General features: G+C 61.0%; 1 protein-coding gene across 2 annotated transcripts; it reads left to right on the top strand.

Moving 5' to 3' along the window:
* Window positions 1-413: 413 nt before the first annotated feature.
* NFE2L1 (nuclear factor, erythroid 2 like 1) lies at window positions 414-11873 on the top strand. Of its 2 annotated transcripts, none has more exons than XM_042787055.1 (7): window positions 414-461; window positions 1202-1403; window positions 1857-2368; window positions 6819-7034; window positions 7671-7760; window positions 8172-8333; window positions 8646-11873. In XM_042787055.1, exons 3-7 carry the CDS (start codon window positions 1859-1861, stop codon window positions 9969-9971), a joined length of 2304 nt encoding a protein of 767 aa, XP_042642989.1. In that variant the 5' UTR covers window positions 414-461; window positions 1202-1403; window positions 1857-1858; the 3' UTR covers window positions 9972-11873. The 2 variants fall into 2 exon arrangements, with proteins under 2 accessions (XP_042642989.1, XP_042642988.1); XM_042787054.1 differs by lacking the exon at window positions 414-461 and adding an exon at window positions 799-1012.
* Window positions 11874-14298: the final 2425 nt, after the last annotated feature.

The following is a 14298-nucleotide window of genomic DNA, read 5'->3' as shown; positions in this document are numbered from 1 at the left end:
CAAGCGCCGGGACGGGCGGCAAGGTTCCTGCGCGTCGCGTTATTGGCAGATGCCGCTGTCGCTCGGCGGAGGCCTCGCGTTCCATTGGGGAGGGCGCTTTGTCACTCAATCGCCGCGCGGGAGGGGGGGGGAGCGGGGCGGGTCGCGTTGTCTCGGTTCTCCTCTCCGATTGGCTCGGCGCGCGGCCGCCGGGCCAAGCACGGGGTCCGGCGGAGCTTCCCGCGCGCCGATTGGCCGCTCAGCCTTGTCTATCCGAGCGGCGGCGGGGGCGGGAGCAAACGCCTCACCTGCCGCCCGCCATTGGGCCGCCGCTTTGTCCCGCCTCCCTTTCCCCGACGCCGATTGGCGGCGGCGCCGCGCGAGGCGGGAGGGGGGAGGTGGTTGGCCAGGGCGGGGAGCGGGAGCGGGGCCGGCGGCGGCGGCGGCGGCGGCGGGGCCGGCAGCGAGCGGCGGCCGAGCGGGTAGCGGCGGGTCGGGGGGCGCGGAGCGGCGAGGGAAGGGGCCGCGGCGGCGGGGGCTGAGGGGCGCGGCGGGGGGGGGGGGGGGGTGGGGGAGGGCGGGGCGGGGCGGGCGGTGCTGAGGGGACGGCGAGGCCGCGCGGGGGGGCGGGTCACGAGGCGCGGCGGCGGCGGGGTGGGGGGGGGTTGTCTTAAAGGGGCCGCGGCGGGAGCGGCACATGGTCCTGCCGCCCCCCCCCCAAAATTCGGTAGCGCCGGAACCTCCCCCCCCCCCCCCACCACCACCGGGAGGGGCAGCGGCGGGGCCTGGCGGCTCCTCCCGGGAGCCGCCCCGTCGGGCTGGGGGCGGGCGGGAGGGGCGAGCCCGGGAGCTCTCGGCCGGGGTTGTTTTGCCGCCCGTGGAAATCCCGTGACGGGTGTTCGCGGAGCCGCTGGAAACGGGGCGAAGGAGTGAAAGGGAGCCGGGGCTGGATTCCTTCGGAGAGAGGGGAAGTTGACGCACCAGCCTAAGAATAGCTCAGGGAGGGGAAGTACGGACGATATTGTCACCAGAGGTAATCTCCGCCGCGCGTGTTTCTGTGCCCGTGTGGTGTCAGGAAAATCGGCCTTTCAAGCGAAATCCGCTCCGGGGCCCCCACGCGCGTGGGGAATCCGCCGTTCCCCGGTGGAGTAGGGCCATGTGCGATGTTTAGGGTGGTGCCTCGTCGGCGTGTTATCGCGTTCACTCTCTGGTTCTGTTTCAGCTGCTGATGAAACCGCAGCCGGGAGCGGAGGAGTCTTTGGACCTTCCCACGATTGGGACCTTCGACTCGTAAAAGGTTCCTTCAAGAAGCTTCGCGGAGCAGAAGAGGGGAAGAGCGGCCGGCTGTCGGAGGGAGCAGACCCTGTCCTGGAGCGTGGGGAATTGGGGCTAGAGAACGTCGCTGTATGTGGAGTTTCTGGACAGTAAGTCACACGGATTTTTATGTAGAGGCACGGTCAGTGTTATAAAATGGTTCTGAAGACGAAGAAAAGGGCAAGACAGGGTGGAGGCTGTCTTCTGGGGAGTTTGTTGCTTTGTGAGATTTAAATCTTTAATTACACTCTACTGGCCGATCACTGAGTTCCGGAATTTTATAAGGAAAACAAAATCATCCTGAACCGAAAGTCTTGAACGTTCTTTAAACTTCTCTCCTGTTGTTTAGCGATAACCTGTACGCTGAAGTCGTTGTTTTATTTTGTTTGTTTGAAAGTGGGGCAGAGGAAAGACAAACCCAACCAACCTGTTGTGTGGAGAATTCATCTGACGCTGGTGGTTTGTTTTTTGGTTTGGTTGGTTGTGGTGTTTTTTTGTTTTTTTTTTTTTTTTTTTTTTTGAATTCCCCAACTCTCCACCTCTGTTCTCTTCTCCACCACCAGAAATGCTTTCTCTGAAGAAATACTTCACCGAAGGGCTCATCCAGTTCACCATCCTGCTCAGCTTGATCGGCGTTCGCGTGGACGTGGACACCTACCTGAACTCGCAGCTCCCCCCTCTCCGGGAGATCATTCTTGGCCAGAGCTCCGCTTACACCCAGACCCAGTTTCATAACCTGCGTAACACCTTGGATGGATATGGCATCCACCCAAAAAGCGTAGACCTGGACTATTACTTCACCGCCCGCAGGCTGCTTAACCAAGTGAGGGCCCTGGACAGGTTTCAGGTGCCCACCACAGAAGTCAACGCCTGGTTGGTGCACAGAGACCCCGAAGGCTCTGTGTCCGGGGGCCAGCCCAGCGCCGGCATCGCCTTAGAGAACGGCAGCGGCCTGCAGGATGGGACCAGTCCCGACAACGGGGTGAGGGAGAGCGGAGCTGAGCAGGGCTTTGGGGAAGAACTGGAAGATTTGGGAGCGGTGGCTGCCCCAGTGAACGGAGACCTGACCAAAGAGGTAAGCAGGATCTTCTTTTGTGGGTGGTGGGGGGGAAGGGGAGCCCTTGAGGGGGGGACTTTTGCCCTCTGGTATCCATCTGAGGGAGCGGTGCTCTGTGTGTTTAGCACTTGGGAAAAGTGGGTCCCCACTTGGGAGTGGCGTAACGCTAAATTACGGTTCAATTAGAGGGCTCCAGGGGTATGCGTGGGGTGGTTTTGTCGTTTTGTTTGTTTTCTTCTTGGTCTGAAAGTAATAGCGAAAGGAGGGGGGAAAGGCTTGGGGTCAGCATTTCAACCTGTGCGCATAGCTTTGTGTTGTGAAACCGATAAAACGAGGCAGGGAAATAAACAGGGGCATTGGGTAACAGCCTCATCCCAGGTGTCGAGCGGGCGGTTGGGTTACTTGGCTCTGGAGTTCATCCAGTGGAGATGTTTATTGCTTGGTTTTCATCACAGACGGGTGGGGAGAGGTGAACTGGAAAGTGGTTTATTTTTTTCTGTCTGAGCACAACCTTTCGGAGGCTGTGATGCAATGCCGGTCCCCGGGAGCTGCTGCTCTTTTTTCCTTTTTGGCACTGCTCTCTTTGTCACGGCATGTTTGGCGTCTCCCTGGCCGTGGTGTGGGGGATGTTAGCGCTGATTCGCAGCGTCGGGTCCTTCCACAGCGTCGCTCTCGCGTCTCGTAAATTGTGTCTCGGGCGAGCTGTTGGGCATGGGGAGAGCCAAATTCAAGTGCTGCCACCCCTGTCCCCCGCAGCGAGGGGTGGGCAGCTGCTGTGGGTGCCCTGGGGATTTTATCATGTGGCTTGGGCGCCGCAGCAGGGAGGGAATCGAGTGAGGAAAGCCGTGTGAGACAAAGGTGATGATCGTTTTGGGTTTAGTTATTGGCGGGTGAGCGGCGGGGCGCTGCCGTGGGTCGCGTGGATGGTGCCTCGGTTGTATCTGCGGGCAGCTTCTCCCTGCCCATGGGGATCCTCTGGCTCCGGAGCCCCCGGGGAGGTTCCACTCGTGAGGGTGGATAACCCCACTCTAGGTTTGCAACCGGCGACCTTGGAGATGTCGCGAGAAGCTTTGGTCAGAGGGTCGCAGAACACAATGGCGGATGTCCACACGTCCCGTTTTCTTCCCCTGATAACTGAGAGGAGTAATTCCCTGTCTCGGGAAGGGGGAAGAATTTGATTAAACGCCTCGTTACAAGGTCACGCGCAGCCCCTGGAAGACTTCACTGTCCTTCCCCAAATCTGAGGCTGGGGGTGACGGGCCTGGGGACTCTTCCATGTGCAGTGAAACCAGGCTCAGATTTTAGAGAGAAACGCTGCAGGTCTGAGCGGCAAGAGGCCGATAGCACTGCTGTTTTCCAGAGGCCTGTTGTTTTGTTTTTTTTTTTTTTTTTTTTTCTGTCTTAAAACGCAGCCCTGCATTAGATGCCGTTGCTGCGGGCCGCCCGTGCCCAGGGTGCAGCCACAAACCAGCTCGGACTGGCCTTGCTGGGGGTAAAACTCCAGCCAGACTGGGCAGTGCTGGGTGGGGACCGAGCTTCTCCACGCTGCCGTTTCGCTCCGCTCACTCCTTCAGGGAAGCGTGGGGAAATCCGGGTCTGCACCTTCCCTGATCCCAGGTGTTCTTCCTCAGATTGCCATTCTTTGTTTTTATATATATATTTTTTTTTTTTTTTTTTTGGTGGTGGTTTTATTTCCCCCCCCCTGCCCCAAATCCTCGGTTTGGGCAGGAGGAGAGGGTGTTTCTAGCACCTGGAGGGTGCGCTGCGCTGCCGGGGGCACAGCGCCCGGGCACCCAGCGCCAGGAAATCCCGTCTGCCGAGCCTGCTTCGCACACCCACGTCACATCGTCACACCGTCACGCCGTCACATCGCCCTCTCCTCTCCCCACCCCGGGGCCAGCAAGACCGTACTCGCTGCTGGCATGACGCTTCAAAGCACCGAGTCTTATTTCAAAGCTTTACCCCAGTGCGGTTTGTTGGGGGGGTTATTTTTATTTTTATATATATATATTTTTTTTTTTTTTAATTTTTAGTGTCTTTGTCTGGAACCTTGACTCCTCGGTAAGCCCTGAGCAGCCGCCCAGCCTTCCGGACAGGAATATTATGTGAGCGATGCAGCTCCCAGCAGCAGCTGCTGCCTCTGGAAAGCACCTGCAGGGCTTAATCCTTCCCTCCCCCCCACTTTGTTAGGCGGACGATGGTGATGATGATGATGATGATATGCAGATGGCTTTAGGGCCGGTCTTTAAATTTTTCCTTGACTTTTCCCCGCACTCAAAATATTGCAACTGCCCCCCAGGTCGTGTGGGCCTGGCGCGACCTTGCTGGGGGAATATGGCCATTTCTTTATTTTAATTAATTTATATTTTATAATTTATTGATATTATATATTATTTATTTATTTATTGCTACATTTTAGGAGCTGCAGCTCGCCCTTGGGCGCGGTGTGGGGCTCTGGGGCTTTGCAGCGGAGGGGGGTGGGGAGGGGGGCTGCAGCGACAGCTTTGGGCATCATCCAAAACGGAGGATTCGAATTTAAATTTTAATTTTATTTATTTTATTTAAACCCAGGGGTGCCCACCCCTCCTTAGCCTCAAGCCAAAGCTGGGTTTTTAAACCCCAACGCTTCCCTCTGCAGCATTGGGGGTGGGGAAGGCGGGAGGCACCGCTGCTGCCCGGCGCCGTTTCCACAACAGGAGGATAAAAATACCGCCGTGACATGTGATGAGCTGCTGGTGCTCAGCCTTGGCCCCGGCTCACAAAGCCCCCCCGCCCCAAACTGGGTCTGGTTGGGGCGGGGGGGGGGTGGGGAGCGGAATCTCCTTACACTTGGCCTTGTCCCGGTTCCTGCTCGCTCCCATGCGCGTTGTGAGGGTCTGCGGGGGGGTTTGGCTGACCGGGGTGAGACGGGTGGGGGGGCGGATCGGATCGCCCCCTCCGGGTCGGGGTCTCCCGGGGGGGGACGGAGTCAAGGTCACCCCGGGCACTGGGATGAGGCTCCCCCCCCCCCCCCCCCCCCCCACCGGCGCAGGGCGAGGCCGGGCCCGGGGGGGGGGGGGTGGGTGGGGGGGGCGTCCGCGCTGCGCCAGGGCGGGGGAGAGACCCAGTGGGCGCCGCGCGGCCGTTCATTGGCCGAGGCGGCTGCCCCCGTCCTCAGCGATTGGTCGGGGCGGTGGCCTCCGGCGGTGCGGATTGGTAGAAGACCCGCCGCCCGGGTGCGGGGCGGGGCTTGGCGGCCCGTATCGACTGAAGGGGGGGGGAAGGGGCGTGTCCCGGGCGCCGCCGCAGCCCGGCGGGGCGGGGCTGGGGGCGGGGCTTGGCGGCCGCCGCAGCCAAGGTAACGGCGCGGGGGGGGGGGGGGGGGGCGCGGGGGGGGGGGGGGGGGGGGGCGCGGGCGGGGCGCGCCGCAGCCCGGGCCGGGCAGGGCGGCGGGACCGGGCCCGGCCCAACCGAGACGGTGCGGGGGGGGTGGGGTGAGGGGGGGGAATGGGGACATCCCGCCGCAGCTAACCGGCTGGGGGGGGGGGGGGGGGGGGCGGCTCTTTGCGGGGCACCTGTGGCCGGTGAGGGCGGAGCTGGAGCGCGGCTCCCCCCCCCCCCCCCCCCCGAAGCCAAGCCGCCCCGGACCGGCGATGCGTACGCGGCGCCGCGCCCCGGTTAACCCGCCCCGCCGCCTTCCCCCCCCCGCCCCGTTCTCCCGGGGACCATGATCGGGGTGCGCCGCGGCCCGGGCGGCAGCTGGGGACATGAGAAAGGTACCGGGGGAGGTGGTGATGGGGGGGGGGGGGGGGTGATGCTGCCGGCGCCCGGTGGCGGGGAGGGATGGGGTGGGGGGGGGAACGGGCCCCGGGGGAGGCGCGGCGCGGCGGCGCAGGCTGCCGGGAGGCGGGGGCTGCGGGGCGGGGAGCGGCGGTTTGGGCGCAGGGCAGGCTCCGTGGGCGGCGGGAGGTGGGGGGGGGGGGGGGGGGGAAGAGGATGGTTGGGGGGGGGTTTTCTGCGGGCAGCCCGGTAACGGCGGGGCCGACGGTAGCGGCGGCGGCTCAAGTTGCATCAGGTGGGTGGAAATGCGGGGATTTTCCTGCCGGCGCACCCCACCCCTTATGCAAATGGCCGGGATGGCACCACGGGCTGATGCAAGGCGGCCACAGCGCAGCCACTGCCGCGACGTGGGCCCCGGGCGGCCCCAGCCGCCTCTCCCGGTGGCGGGCGGGCAGCCATGGGCGGTGGGGAGTGGGGGGACCGGCCTCGCCCGCCATGCAGGACCCGCAGAGCCGCTCTCGGGAACCCCGGGAGGCAGAAAGGCCCCGCGCCACCACCCAGGGAAAGCGGGGTGCCCGGCGGGTGGGCTGCGGGTCAGGCCTGGGAGGAGGAGTGTTGGGGTTGGGGAGGGGGGGGGGGGGTCCTTTGGGAGGGGCCGGTGGGTGGGGACCCTGCCCAGGGCTGAAGGAAATCTGGTCTGTCTTTTCAGGACATCGATTTGATTGACATCCTGTGGAGACAGGATATTGATCTCGGCGCTGGGCGAGAGATTTTTGACTACAGCCACCGTCAGAAAGAGAGCGAAGTGGACAAAGAGCTGAGCGATGGGAGGGAGCGTGGGGACAGCTGGAGGAGCGGAGGGAACGAGGTCTTGGATAGAAACCTACTAGTTGATGGAGAGACCGGGGAGAGTTTCCCTGCGCAGGTAAATACCCCTGGGCTGGGGGCTGCGCCCGTGGCGACGCGGTGTGCTGGGGAGGGGGGGGGGGGGGGTGTGTGTGCTGCGCTCCCACCGAGGCGCAGGGGAGGCGAGGGTCTCTCCGGCCGGCTTTCGGGGCGAGCGGCATCGCGTGGGACTCGCACCGGGGATCTGCCGAGCCGGAGGATAAAGGTTTTTCCCCGGGTGGACAAGAGGATTTTGATGTCGGGGAAAGCGCGGGCTTGCCCGCTGGGCCGGGGAGCCGCAGCGAGGCGGGCAGGGTAATGGCCGTGTCACCGTCGGCAGGACGCTGGGACGAGGGCGGTTGGTTCTTGCTGTGCCTTTTGGTTGTCTGGCAGAGGCGCGGGTAGGCGCGGAGTCCCCCTCCTGGAGCCGAGTCCTTGCGCTGGCTGGCAGTAGGTGAGGCTCGTCGGGAGCCAGAGGCAGCACGTTCCCCTTCCCCGCTGCGCTCGGGGGCCGATCTGACGCTCTCCGGAGCAGCAGGATGGAATCTGCGAAGCACTGGGTGGGGCCTCTGGCTCTTTTTTGGATGCGCTGTAATAAAAACCCCGCTGTAAGGAGCTCGTTTCTCATCACCACCCCTCTAATCCCGCGGCTACGATTGCTTGTGTTTTCCATCAGGTGCCCGGTACGGAGGATCAGACAGCCCTGTCCCTGGAGGAGTGCCTTAGGCTGCTGGAGGCCACCTTCCCTTTCGGGGAGAATTCAGAGGTGAGCGGACGGGGCGACGGTTTCTGCCCTTCAGCAGATGCGGAGGCAGCGGTGGCTTTCCTTCGCTCGCTCGGCAGGGTTTCGGTGCCTCTTGTACCCCTAACCCAGACCGCAGAACCAGGAGTAAATTGGGTTAGCCTGCTTAAGGAGGCTCCAGGGGTTGTGCCTGCGAAACTAGCAGCGGTGGGGGGGGGGGGGGCGGGGGGGATGGGGTGGTCACAATTAATTAAAAGACTTCTAGCTTCGCTGCTCATTAGTTCGTTAGCGAACTGTGGAGGAAAAAACTGCAACCAGTTTGCTTTTGAACAAAGGAGAAGCGGTTGCCCGCGCGGAGGTGGAAGGGCATTTGGGATTGCTGGCTGCCTGGCCGCGGCTGATCAGCCGGGGACTGACTCTGCCTCACGTGGTTAGTTTCCAGCTGCGGATGTCTCCACCCTGAGCGAAGCCGTGCCCGGCGAGAGCAGGTCCGCGGGCATCCAGACCAGCCTGCTGTCTCCTCTCCTCGCCGAGCCCGAGACGCCCTTCGATCTGGAGCAGCAGTGGCAGGACCTCATGTCTATCATGGAAATGCAGGTGAGCTCCAGGCGGGGTTGTGGGGAGGCCCCTCCAGGCACGGGCTCCGTTGAATTTAGGCGCGACGACCGCCCTGAGCACCCCCGTTCCTGGACAGTCGTAGTTTGGGGTTGGTCCCAGCTGCTTTGGTTTTGTCCCCGCCGGCGCGGTGAAGGTTACTGCTGCTGCCTTAACCCTCCTGCGGCTGGCGGCTGATGCTGGGCTGCTGCTGGAGAGAGAGCTCCTTCCGTGGGATCTGGCGGCGTTGTCCTGTCTCTTTTTGGCAGGGCTCGAGCGCGGCTCGTTTACCGAGCTGTTTCACATCTCTTCCAGGCTATGGAAGTGAACAACACGACCGCTGAAACCCTGTACAACGGCACAAGCGGAGACCTGCTGACTTCTAACTACAGCCTCGCTCCGAACACTCCCATCAATCAGAATGTCAGCCTGCATCAGGCCTCTCTGGGTAGCTGCTCACAGGACTTCTCCCTCTTCAGCTCGGAAATCGAAAGCCCCTCCATGGCCGGCAGCTCGGCCCTGCTCCAGCTGGCGCCCGACAACTCCACCGGCCTCAACACCACCTTCGGCTCCACCAATTTGAGCGGCATCTTCTTCCCTCCCCAGTTGAACAGCACAGTCAACGAGACGGCTGGCCCCGAGCTGCCGGACCCGCTGGGCGGTCTTCTAGACGAAGCCATGCTTGACGAGATCAGCTTGATGGACTTGGCCATTGAAGAAGGTTTCAACCCCGTGCAGGCCTCGCAGCTGGAAGAGGAGTTTGATTCCGACTCAGGTCTTTCTCTGGATTCTGGCCACAGTCCTGCTTCTCTGAGCAGCTCGGAAGCCTCCTCCTCCTCCTCCTCTTCCTCCTCGTCCTCTTCCTCCTCCTCGTTTTCCGAGGAAGGAGCTGTCGGCTACAGCTCAGACTCTGAAAACGTGGACTTTGAAGAAGCGGAAGGGGCGGTTGGATACCAGCCAGAGTACAGCAAGTTCTGCCGCATGAGCTACCAGGACCCGTCTCAGCTCCATTACTTGCCTTACCTGGAGCACGTTGGCCACAACCACACCTACAACATGGCGCCGGGGGCCCTGGATCCCGAGGAGCCCAAACTGCCCAGCGCCGGCAAGAAGAGCAGCAAGGAGAAGCCGTCCGAGTTCCTGGACAAGCAGATGAGCAGGGACGAGCACCGAGCCAGAGCCATGAAGATCCCTTTCACCAACGACAAGATCATCAACCTGCCCGTGGAGGAGTTCAACGAGCTCCTCTCCAAGTACCAGCTCAGCGAGGCGCAGCTGAGCCTGATCCGCGACATCCGGAGGCGAGGCAAGAACAAGATGGCTGCCCAGAACTGCCGCAAGAGGAAACTGGACACCATCCTCAACTTGGAACGGGACGTCGAGGACTTGCAACGGGACAAGTCCAAACTGCTCAGGGAGAAGGTGGAATTCCTCAAATCCATCCGCCAGATGAAGCAGAAGGTGCAGAACCTCTACCAGGAAGTGTTCGGCCGGCTGCGGGACGAGAACGGGCAGCCCTACTCCCCCAGCCAGTACGCCCTGCAGTACGCCAGCGACGGCAGCGTCATTTTGATACCCCGCGCCGTGGCTGAGCAGCAGGCCCGGCGGCAGGAGCGGAAACAGAAGGACCGGAGGAAGTGAAGGGACGGCGACGCGGGAGGAGTGGGACACTCGCTCAAGTGAGAACTGGAGAAGGGCTGAGCCTGGAAGTACTTAGAGGAACTTTCACGCCTTCTTATCCGATATATCTTCTCAAAAAAAAAAAAAAAACGTGACTGCTGCCGGTCAGTGTGCGGGAGAGACTGCGGGACCTGCAGGCTGAGGTTTGAGGGGCTCCCTGCGGGGAGGGACGGGGAGGAGCGGACCCTGCACTGGCGAGCCCGGCGCCTTCCACAACCTGGAATCCTTTGAGCGCAGGAAACGAGCTGGCATCTCTGGTGGGGAGATTGGCAGAGGTGGAAAAACTACTGTTAGGAACTGGCTTTAAATAAGAAAAGAGATTTAAGCAAATGAACTTAAAACAAGTTAGAGGAGAGACATTTTTCTGAACTTCCAAAGTTCTGTGATTTCAGGTAGTTGGTTTTTTTTTTTTTCCTTTTTTTTTTTTTTTTTTTTTTTTTTTTCCTCCTTTTTCCTGAACCAGTTTTGACATCGGCGTGTGTGATTCAATCTGACTTAATTCCAGATTAACCAACATCCCTTCCTAGATCAGACCAGTGCACACATGGAAACACAAGTGGTGTGACTTCCATTAACCCTTTCCAGTCCGAGGAAGCTCAGAGGGGGCTCGGTAGAGAACTGTTACTGTACGTGTGGAGCTGTGACGCCTCGGGGCGGGGTTGGGGGGGAGGGGGGGCATGTAGAGCTTTAGGATTTTGCTGGGGGTGGGGATGGGGGGGGGGTGGGGTGTGTGGAACTGGAGAGGGTTAACAGAACCAGTGCGACACGCGTCCCCTACCACACTCAGAGCATGTCACTGCCGCCGAGCCAGCGCCGCGCTGGGACGCTGAGCCGGCACACGCAGCAGCCTGCATGCAAACGCTGTCTTCTCCCACTGACTGGCTGGGGAACTGCTGGAGGAGGAAGGTGGGGAGGGTCGCTGGGGCCCCCCTGGTCAGCGTACCGCACAAGGGGAGCGGAGGGTCCCCACCCCAGGCCCTGGGCTTGTCACTTATAGAAATTAGACAGCTGTTAGGATTCCTGTTTCTTAACTGCGCTTTGATTTTTAGGGCTTCAGCCCTGTTTTTCCCTATAGGGTCTAGAGTGCTTGTGTTGAGTAAAAGGGAGAAGCCCAAACGTTCAAAGCTGCTAAATGTTCTCTTTGCCATAAAGATTCAGTGTAACCGTGTGATCACATTATAGGATTCTCTTCTGTCCCTAGGTGTTGGTCTGACTTCCTTTGTTTTCAGGAGGGGGGTGGGGGTAGTGCCTTGATCACTGTCGGTCTCCGCCACGGAGACGATCCTAGAAGCTGTATTTACAATATAGCACAGCTGGGAGTATACTGACTTTACCAGCAACTGAAAAAGCTTAAAAATGGCTTTTCCTAGCCAGTCCTGTGCATGTGATACGGGGTGAGGGCGGCACGTCAGAGGGAAGATTCGGGGTGGTAACGCAAGGGAAGGAAACCTGGCGATGCAGGAGGGAGGCCTGGAGCAGCCCGCGGCGCTGCCGAGAGGGGAGAGGTCTGGCCCCGGGCACGTTTTCCAGGCTATGGGGGAAGTAGTTGGATCTCGGAGCGTGTTTCGGGGGGGGGTTCAGTGCGTTGGCTGCGGCCCCGGACAGCGTGAGACGGACTCACCGACACCCCGGCGGGCTCTCCATCCCCAGCTCCTGAGATTCAACGGCTTTACTTACACGTGAGATGAAGCACAAGTGGTGGAGATGTGGGTGTGGGGAGGTTGGAAGGGAGCCCTGCGTGTATGTTTTAAATTATTTTCCTCTTAGAAACTTTTATTTTAATGATCTGTGACCTGTCAGGGAAAGAAGAGAGATTGTGTGAGCACAGGACAAAAATAAATCGGCTTATTCACTGTACAAGCATTTGTTTCGTGGTTTCTTTTTTAATTTTTTTTAAAAAGATTAAGCATGTCAGGGAAAAGAACCAGCCTCTGCTGGTGGGTCCTTCTCCCACCCAGTAGCTCTCGCTGAGCTGGGAGCAGGTCTGGTTTGCCTCCAGCAATGGTCTGGGGAGGGAGTCGCTGCCATCCCGGCCTGCAGGTAACAGCCTCCGAGGGGAGGAAAATGAAAGGCTCCGCGGTTGTGGGAAACACTGGGCTCTGGCTCAGCCACTCTTTTCCTTACTTCACAACAGCCTCTTCTTAAAGCAAGCCGAGGAAAAGTGTGTTTCTGGTTAAATGTGGAGCAAGCCCTGGGTCTCTCGGCCAAAGCTGCCGTAGTTCAAAGGCCGGGGCGCAGCGTGGGGCCGCGGGTCGGAGCTGCCTCGGCACAGCCCCGTCCCTCTCCTCGGCGCTTCGCCTCTGTGTCCTGCTTCGGGGGAGCAAATGGCATCGGGGCAGCTCGAACCCTCCCTTCCCTCTCGCAGCTCCGGCCGGCGCCGCTGCTGTGCCGCAAGCCCCACCTTCCCGGCAGGTTTCAGGCTGTAGCGTTGGTTACGGAGCCAAAGTTTTTTCAATCACCAGCGTATTTCTATCGGGCTGTGCGGGCCGGGGACAAGCGTTGGGAGCCAACGCAGGGGCTCTGCTGATCCCTCGGCTCAGCTTTTCCCCCACGTTGGTGGCTGGGAGAAGGGCTGGCTGCGAGCCCGCGGGCAACTGCCAGGCCGGGGCTGGCTCCAATCTCTGCTTTGCAGGGCTCAGCAGAGCTTGGATCACCCCCACCCCAAGCCGAGCTCAAGGACGGGCCCTGCCTTTGCTGCTGTTTCTCGGGAGGGGCAGCAGCAGCACAGGGAGGGGGGACGGGTGGCTCTGAAGCCAGGCCGCTGCCGAAAACCTCCCGCTGCGGCCAGGCAGGAACCCAGGCCCTGCAGACAGACGCCACGCACAGCTCGGATGAACAAACCGGGGCTGGAAAACCGCTCCTGGGAACTGCTGATGCACCAGCACGACTGAGCTGGTGCTATCTCTGCACTTCAAAGCAGCATTTTGGGATGCCTTCCTCATGACCCAGCACCCTATCACTCATCTCCCTCTATTTTTTTAGTTATAGATGCCTTTCACTAAGGCTTTAATACCCACCGCCTTACTGGCGCTGCTGCCTGTGTTTCCTCATCTGGCGTCACTGTTACGCAGCGGTTCCTGCACCCCTACATCGAGTAGTCAATGAAAGCCAGGACGCCGGGGTGAGACGCTGCTTTGGGGGCACCAACGCCTCGTGCCCACCAGCCTTGGCCAGACACAACCCAAGGAGAAGGCAGAAAACGCGCTGCCGGCCCCGCTCTGCTCCCCCGCCGGGGTTCCCGTGGGGCAAATGTCATTTTCCTGGGAATGAAACTTCTCCTTGTGGGACTGGAAGAGTTCAGCTACTCCTGCTGCCGGAGCTGAGCCCAGGCCAGCTCTACGCACAGCAACAGCTCAGCCAAGGGGAACGTGAAGCATTAAAATACATGCTCTGAGGTGCTTCCCGTCTCTCTTTCTGGGCTCTAGGGTATTTATTTCAGATATTCCTTCAGGGGCTGTTTTAGAATGTAATACCGGTTTGCAAAAAAACCCGCAGGGGTTTTTCCCGGCCTGCTGTGAGAAGATTACAGCCCTCCCGGAGGGGTTCCTGCCCCCTCCCTGGCTGGAGAAGAGAAGCACGGACACAGGAGGGGAGGATACATGGCTCTACCCCAGTTCCAGTCTCCCTTTGCTGCCTCTTCCCCGCAGAATGGAACCTTTTACTTCGCAACTCCGCTCCTACACTCACACCCGTCCTTGCTCGCACACAGACGTGCCAGCAAACCCCCCACCTCTCTGGCGGGAGGCTCCAGGTGAGCAGAGCTCTGTTCCCCAGCCTCCGGTACAGCTTCAGAGCCACCAGCCCAAGCTGAGAACAAGCCTGACAAAAACCTATCCCCGCTCTGGCTCCCTGCCTGTGCCTGTCCCATCCCGCGCTGGGCGGCCGGGCACCGGGGGGGGGCAGGTGAGATGGGAGCTTAACCAGCTCTTCACCCCCCCCCCACCCCCCCGTGCCGTCACTCGCACGTCAGGCCACGCGCCGTCCGAGGCGCAGGCTGCCCGCCGGCCCGTAATCAGGTGAAGAGCAGACCTTTCATTTTCCGAAGCAGGAAGCACTCAGCCACCAGCGGGGCCTCGTGCTTCTGATCTCGGCGAGAGCCGCAGCTCCCAGCGGCCCTTTGAACCAGCGGCCGGCTGCTGCCCGAGCCCTCGGCACAGCAGTCGGGCAGCCTCGCGCCGGCGCGCTCGCTTCCCCGGGGCCAGCCCCTGGTTTTCTGCCAGACCCCGTGGGGGCACAAGGCAGGGACAGAGGAGCTGCCTCTGCCCTGCCTCTGGCAGCCCAAGGCGAC

Source organism: Tyto alba, unplaced genomic scaffold (genome assembly GCF_018691265.1).
Source record: "Tyto alba isolate M040663 unplaced genomic scaffold, T.alba_DEE_v4.0 Super-Scaffold_12, whole genome shotgun sequence".
NCBI classification, from domain to species: domain Eukaryota; kingdom Metazoa; phylum Chordata; class Aves; order Strigiformes; family Tytonidae; genus Tyto; species Tyto alba.
This window is presented reverse-complemented; position numbering and strand designations above follow the sequence as displayed.

Coding starts and splice junctions, on each gene's coding strand:
- NFE2L1 (XM_042787055.1), top strand. CDS start 1,859: ATGCTTTCTCTGAAGAAATACTTCACCGAAGGGCTCATCCAGTTCACC. Junction 7,761..8,171: donor CTTTCGGGGAGAATTCAGAG/GTGAGCGGACGG, acceptor TCACGTGGTTAG/TTTCCAGCTGCGGATGTCTC. Junction 8,334..8,645: donor TGTCTATCATGGAAATGCAG/GTGAGCTCCAGG, acceptor CATCTCTTCCAG/GCTATGGAAGTGAACAACAC.